Source organism: Rhamphochromis sp. 'chilingali' (genome assembly GCF_963969265.1).
Source record: "Rhamphochromis sp. 'chilingali' genome assembly, chromosome: 2".
In the NCBI taxonomy this organism is placed as follows: Eukaryota; Metazoa; Chordata; class Actinopteri; order Cichliformes; family Cichlidae; genus Rhamphochromis; species Rhamphochromis sp. 'chilingali'.
Window position 1 is genome coordinate 57877796 of NC_137930.1, and position 7372 is coordinate 57885167.

General features: G+C 45.4%; 1 protein-coding gene across 2 annotated transcripts; it reads right to left on the reverse strand.

Annotated features, from left to right (window-relative positions):
• Positions 1–1130: 1130 nt before the first annotated feature.
• On the reverse strand, positions 1131–7158 carry znf710a (zinc finger protein 710a). Of its 2 annotated transcripts, none has more exons than XM_080865974.1 (5): positions 7032–7158; positions 3468–4964; positions 2493–2684; positions 2224–2398; positions 1131–1821 (listed from the first exon to the last, which is right to left on the reverse strand). In XM_080865974.1, exons 1-5 carry the CDS (start codon positions 7074–7076, stop codon positions 1652–1654), a joined length of 2079 nt encoding a protein of 692 aa, XP_080722100.1. In that variant the 5' UTR covers positions 7077–7158; the 3' UTR covers positions 1131–1651. The 2 variants fall into 2 exon arrangements, with proteins under 2 accessions (XP_080722100.1, XP_080722099.1); XM_080865973.1 differs by having other exon boundaries at positions 3438–4964.
• Positions 7159–7372: the final 214 nt, after the last annotated feature.

The following is a 7372-nucleotide window of genomic DNA, read 5'->3' on the forward strand; positions in this document are numbered from 1 at the left end:
ACAAACGAGAGCTCTGCCACTTTAAAGGTAAATAAATGTATTATCTTACAGTATTGCCTGGTACACAACATTGTACATACAACTCTATCAACATTATCTCCACACTAATGTCTAATACAGAAAGCCATTTAAGATGAGCGTCTTACTTGTGTCATCACAAAAAAGTGATGGAGTGAACACAGCAGCTGAAAAACTCAAAAATGAGCTTTCTTCTTCTTTTAAATGCACTATATCAACATTGCAAATGGATACCTTATTCGCAGGTTACAAGTTTGAAAAGCTAAACACTGGAGAAACTGAATATATTGAGCATTTCCAAATCATTTTGCACAAGGTCCGTGGCCCTGTCACATGTTGGGAGGTTGTCGTTCATCACTCGAGACCAGTGTACAGCATGATGGATGGCATGCTCGTGCAGACACACTAGGGCACTTAATATTTCTGTCCGAGTTTTTTGGGAGGACAATTCTTGTTGAGATTCATCCATTTAAAAAACAAAAAACAAAAATAACCACACAACTGCAATACAAATGCGGGGCTTGCTTTTGAAAAATGCTGCAGTCCTGTGAAGGCTTGGATCAGGGAAAAAGGTGAGGTTTTGCTGAAAGAGATGCTGCACCACAGTCTGTTCTCTGTGGTAATCTTTTGAAAAGATCTACAGATGGGTGGGAGGGAAACCTGAATGTAATTTCTGGAGGTCTGTGATTGGACCCCTAGAAATTCAATGTCCCAGCTCAACACAGCAGCAAGGAAAGGAATCCAATGGCACCAGTAGCTCTGAGATTTTGATCTAATTCTTTGGTAAAAGGGATCCAACCATTTTTTTTAAAAAGTGTTTTTCTTCACGTTTTTATTAGCATCTTAAAACATTCCACATAAACAGTTACATTCATAGACTGGAGATCAATACAGGGTGACGCTTGTTAATGCAGTAATGTAAAAAGTAGACACAGTGGTCCTCAGTGCAACGCACTGATTGCAGTACCAGCCAGCGTACTAGAGGGCTGATACATTCTGTACAATAATATACAATAAAACACAGATTGCAAATCCAGTGGCATTTTCAGTTGTTTTGCAGTTTGTCACAGTTTAAATCAAAGTGAATCATTAAGTTCTGCAACTTTATTAGCTTTGGCAAGTGAAATGAACAGCAACACCTGTTTCCTTCTTTAACCCATGAGCTGACCACAGAGAGGGGGACCGGGATTGTCTGAATGAGGATGTGCAGTGAGACATCAACATATGCACCTATGCCTGTAGCTAAGCTTGTGCTTTTCAAATTGGGCTCAGATGATGTTTAACTGTTGTTAAACAACTCACAACATATACAAATGTGTGTAGATATATATATTTTTTTTAAATCCTTTGCTCCTATTTTAGGCTGTCCATTTCCTTCAAATATATTTATCTGTAATTATTTTTAAATGTTTTAGAGATGAAAAATATGTAATTAGATTAAAAAAGTATATATTTTTTTAGATTCCAGTGCATACTGATGTGCAGCTTTGCTAGGCTTCTTCACGTCCTTGAAGAGGAGCCCAAGCACTTTGCCTTTAACAGCAAAAAAACAAAACAAAACAAAACAAAACAAAAAGCAATCCTATTTTCATTAGGTCACACCTATATTCAAATTTGGGTCATTTTTAATAATTCACGCAGTGTTGAAGCGTCCGGCGCCCTTTCCGAAGGTGCTGTAATACTCCATTTGAGAGAGTTTAGAGATGTCAGGTGTGTTGGTGTTGTTGGCCCGGTTTTCTCGCTCACTGAATTCAAAGCTCTCCTCTTCGTAGTCCTCCTGGCCTTCTGTCTCTTGGGGGGGCTCTGAAGAAGGGACAAAGGAGGATACAAATATAATTCTAGTTTCACCACATACACACACACGCGGAGCTCTTCCTAAAGACATATGGCCACATTTAGGACAGCCTGTAGATTGCCCCTCCTCGGTATCAGTCTCTACTGATAGAGACAGGCATGTCTAATCCAGGCACTGCTATATTTACTGAGCACACGAGGAGAGAGTGACAGAAACATCAAAATGCTCGAATACTAGATTATAGTACATGCTGAGTCAAAGTGCATTAGGGACAGACTGAGTGACAATAATGCGACATGAAGCTCACCCCAAACAGTCCCACTGGGAAATTTGCCACACATCACCCATCAACAAATTCAAATAGCATCTGTTTTAATTCAGAGTTTAATTAAAGTCACCAAGCCACTCACCGTGTCCATCTATCGTGGTGTCCATGATGCCGTGTTTGACTTTCATGTGTCGACTCAGGTTGCCCTTCAGGTTGAACTTGCTGGTGCAGTAAGGGCACTTGAAGGGCTTGCTGCCAGCGTGGAGATGCATGTGGCCGAGGAGGTTGTACATTCTGTTAAACGACTTCCCGCATACCTGAAAGACACGAGTACAACAGTGAGTATCGCTCCGTGCTTCATCCCAGCGAGATCCAGGTGATTTTGCGAAAGGTGCCACTTGCTTCCCCCACCTTGCATTTGAAAGGCTTCACCGGCAGGTGGACAATCATATGCGTTTTCAGGGTCTGCTTCTGGACAAAGGTCTTGAAGCAGACATGGCACTGGAAGGGCCTCACGCTGGCGTGGATCAACATGTGTCTCTTCAGGTTGGCAGACAGGGTGAATTCTCTGGCACAGACATCACACTTGAATTCTTTCATGCCCTGGGGACACAAAAAAAGTGTTTGCGTCCTTTTAATTAATTTGGCTTAAATATATGGTCGGGTGGAAAATAAACAATGAGTCACAGAGAGGAAAAAAAAAATCACAAGGCGCTCACATGTGTGCCTGTTTGCTGCAATTGAGCATTTGTATTCTGGCTTTTTGATCCTACTCGTGTAGATTATATTTCTCCCCACCCCCACTTGTTGAGTGACAAAGATGAAAAACCCTGGCAATGGGAAGAATAAACTAAAAGTTTTTTACCATGTTTTTGACTTTTATTTTAATATTCAACAAAGCGTGTTTTATGAATAGAAGGGCTTTTTTTAAAAAAAAATTTAGTCTAAAGTAGACTATACAATGAAATGGAGAGAAAGACTAGAGTGATTCATCTGACACAAAGGGAAGTAGCTTTGCGAATGACACACGACACAAAACACATGCTAGTGGGGGGTTGAGACGCATACAAAAACTCAAGGTCTTTGAAGGCTATGTTTACAAAGCAACTGGTTTTGGAGAAAAGGATGTGATGCCATATACCCTGTTTTTTTCCATGAGAATTCATACTGCAGACTCTTATTGAAAGAGTCCAAAATACTTCCCTTTTAACCCATAAATCTCTTTTGTGCTCATGTTGATAATCACATTTTTCTGCTTTTAAATAGTGATGTGTTGCTGCATGAAGCTAGCATACTCCTGAGTGTATTTTGAACACATCAACTGGTAGACAAAGGCACATCATTGGGTTTCAGTACCTTAAGTGGGAGGGCGTGCGCTGCCAGTACCTTGTGAGTGAGAGCGTGCTGTCGGAGGTGGTGGATCTGGACGAACTCCATGCCGCACTCGGGGCAAACGTAAGGCCGCACGTTCTGGTGCTTCATCAAGTGGTTCTGCAGCTGGCTGCGGTAGGCGAAGGACTTGTTGCACTCTGTGCACTGGTACGTCGTGGGTCCCTGATGGCTGGTCAGGTGACGCTTCAGGTGCGCATAGGTTGGAAACTCGAGGCCGCACTGAGTGCAGACATGGCACTGGCCGTTCTCGTGTTTGTTCTCGTGGGTCCTCAGTTCACTGGGGTAGGCAAAGCCACGGCCACAGAAACGACAGCTGTAGGGTTTCACGTCTGAATGTTGCAGCATGTGCCTCTTCAGGTGGCTCGTCTGCGTGAAGGCCTTCTCACAGACGGTACACTTGTGCGGTCGAGTTCCCTGGTGCGTGAGCAGGTGAGTCTGGAGGTGACTTGGCTGCTTGAAAAGCTTTCCGCAGTGTATACATTCATGAGGCTTAATTCCATTGTGGCCCAAGATATGTGTTACCAGGTTGTATTTGGATGTGTATGACTTCTCGCACATGCGGCACTTCCAGCGCTTCAAGCCCTCGCCTACGTCTACGCAGTAAGACTCATCGATCTGCACGTTGATGTCCAGTCGGTCAATCTGCATTCGTCTTGCGAGACCCTCTGGGTCTGACCACAGCATGGCTTGGTTGTTCTCCTCATACTCTGTTGGCATTGCCATATCTGCAGACTCATAGGCCACCTCACTGGAATCATAATAACGATTCTGCACAGGACTGCTTGTTTCTCCGGTGGTCTTAAGGTTCAGTGCCTCCTCCTCTTCTTCTTCTTCCTCTACTACTAACTCTTCTTCCTTCCTCACTCTTTCCCTACCAGAGCTTTCATCTTGTTCAGCCTCTGGCTGTCCATCTGTTTGTGGCCTGGATGTGTCTCTCACACATGAAGGACAGTTTCCACAGGCTTGCTCCTCTTTCAGAGTACCTTGCTGGATGACTGGATCATCTGACTTGCCAGGACTACCCCTGCTGTTCATGTGAATACACGAAGGAGGGGTATCAGAGTCAAGTCTTTCACCTTTAACCTGAGGCTGTGGACTGGGTACATTGTGCGGATGACCCTCTAATTCCCCATCAATCCTGGGCCTTTTGGTTCTCCCACGGGGCCCGGGCCGTCTTCTCTCACTGCAGTGGGGCTGCGGCTCTAGCTCCCCAGCAGGCTCAGCCAGGTAGTCCCCATTGGCCCCTATCAGCTGGTCAGCATACTCATACTCCACTGACTCTGGTGGTGGAGGGGGGCATTCTCTGGGTTCCCCTGTGTAAAAGCCATTAGGAGCAATAGTCGCCCCAAATATTTCATTCTGGGAGATGAGGCCAAGAACGGCAGCCTGAGCCAGAGATAGCACGACCACAGGCTCTGTCTGTGTGCCCACATCTACTTGGCCCTCAGTCATCTTTGGGTATGTCCGCACCAAGCGGCCACTCTCCTCCTCCTGGAAGAAAACACACACACAGACATACACCATAAGTCAAAATGAACTAGAGGCAAAACTGCATCTGTGTCTCTGTGTGCTTTCTATTATTCCGTTGTTTCAAAACCTGTTGCACAATTTCTCCTCGCATATTCTCGCTTCCTCATTTGCAATCTATCAGGTCAAAGGTAACGCAACCATACAATTTAGCCTTTAAGGTTCAGCATGTCAGACTGACCCCAGCAGCTATAGAGTCTTCCTTAGCTGGGAATTAGGGGAGAGTATTAAGAGAAGGATTCAGTGCTACTCCGTGAAAGCTGCGTTCGGACTACGCCTTGTGTCTTTGCTCTGAATCCAGAGAACATTAGATTGAGGAGATAAGACAGATCTGTGTTAGCACCCGGCTTCCTTCCTTGACAGGCTTTAGAATAACAAAGAACACAACAAGGGATGCAGGTCCAGCCAGGATGTTGACTTCCGTGGACTGTCCTCAGCACTTCCTGTGGGGTCCTGGGACAGCCTTGCTGACCAAAGTTAGCTCATCACTGGAGCTATCTCTGCCATTCATAAAGGTGAAAAGCATCTCAACTCTATACCAAGAGATCCCGCCGTAGCCAACTTTATAATACCTGCCACACTGGGCTTCTTTAACAAGATGATATATGCCGGCAGGCAGTCTCATATCCATAACAGACATTCGATTGAGCTTAGAGCTCATTCTGTATTCCAGACCAATGCATAAGATTCGCTAACTTAATTGTATGGTTCGGATGTGTTTCAGACCCAGACGCGCATGTTTATCCTGCCGCCTGTAAAAGCAGAACAGTGAAACTATGGGGAAGAAATTGTGGTATGACCAGAATTGGCCCTCTGTGGTAAAAGAGAAGCGGGTATTGCATGCCACTAGTTTCAGGTTATTTCTCAGCATGGCTCCGACGAGTAGGAAAATGTATAGTGAGAAGCTGACCCCTGGTTTCTTTGCAGACAGCACTCTAGCCTTCACACTGCCATATAAATAAGAGCTGCTTCCTTTCCTGACACAATACTGAGAGAAAAGAAAAGAGTGGATGGAGAAAGGAAGAGGAGATAGAGAGCAGGAATAAAGGTGTATGTGTGAGTGAGTGTGTGTTGGGAGAGGGGAGTAGACCTGGATGCCCTGATAACCACGTCATTTATAATTACTGCTTTTAAAGTAGTCAGACAGAGACAGACTGTGTGTTTGTGAGAAAGAAAAGGAAAGAGACTGGGTGTGTATTTGAAAGCGCGCGCGCGCGCGCGTGTGTGTGTGTGTGTGTGTGTGTGTGTGTGTGTGTGTGTGTGTGTGTGTGTGTGTGTGTGTGTGTGTGAAAGAGAGAGAGAAAAGAGGGAGGGAGGTTTGAAGAGAAGGAGAAAGAGCTGTGGGCGGGGGAGGAGTGGAGGGAGGGAGACAGAGAGAGAAATGAGATGGAGGGGCTGAAAGATAAAGAAAGAGGGGAGGGGAGGGAGGGGAGGGAAGGGTAACGAGAGATTGAGTGAGCATGTGAGAGGAGGGAAGAGAGAAAGGAAAAGGATAGGGAGGGGGTGTGTGCGAGGGGGGAGCCGGAGAAAGACAGAAAGACAGAGTGAGTGAGTGAGAGAGAAAGAGGGGAAGGAGGAGGAGGAGCGGGGGGGGGGGGGGGGGGAGCTGTAGAGAGAAGAAAAAGCACAGCAAAATGAAAGGCTGACAAAATGAAAGAGAAAAAGACAAATGACAAGTAGACAGAGAAGGTAGGGTAATAATTGCAAGAGTCCGTACTTTCACATTTAAAGTTGCAACTGAAAGACACCTAAGGACAAACAGAGCAGAAGCAGAAGCGTGCAGCACAGAGATAGAAACACAACTATTATTATGATATTTTTTTTTTAAAAAAGAAGGATGTTCCTACTGCAGCACTCATGTGAATGTGGAGGGGGAAAAGTAATCTTGCTTCCCCTCAAAACACACAAAGACAGACAAGAGTGCAAACAGCTCACTAACAAACTGCAAAACAAGTAATCGCCACCTCCTCCTCCCCCCCGCCACCCCTCTCCCCTCTAAAATCTTCCCCTATCTTTTGGTTACAAACTCACCACATTGTTCCTTGAGTGATGTTTAAGGTGTTTCAGGGATCTCATCCTTCAGGAGAAATGAGTGGAGTAAAAAAATCCACCTCCTATTTATATCTGTGGGAGAGTGGGGCGGTCCCACGGCTCATCCTCCTCCTACTGTTGCTGTTATCAGAACTGACTGTGCCTGCCCCCCCTCACTTCCAACAGCCCTCCACACCCCCCCCCCCCACACACACACATGCACACAACACACACAGCATCACCCCATTTCTTTCTCTTCCTCCCACCCTCTCCTTCCCATCTCACTTCTCTTTCTCTCCTCTTTTCTCTTACAAACACACACACACATCTTATCTCCCTTT

Bases quoted from the DNA above. Each gene is read 5' to 3' on its own strand.
- znf710a (XM_080865973.1), bottom strand. From the start codon at position 7,076: ATGAGATCCCTGAAACACCTTAAACATCACTCAAGGAACAATGTG. The intron at 2,685-3,437 runs GTACTGAAACCC...TTGTGTCCCCAG, and splicing joins CGCACGCCCTCCCACTTAAG to GGCATGAAAGAATTCAAGTG. The intron at 1,822-2,223 runs GTGAGTGGCTTG...TCCCTTCTTCAG, and splicing joins CACCACGATAGATGGACACG to AGCCCCCCCAAGAGACAGAA.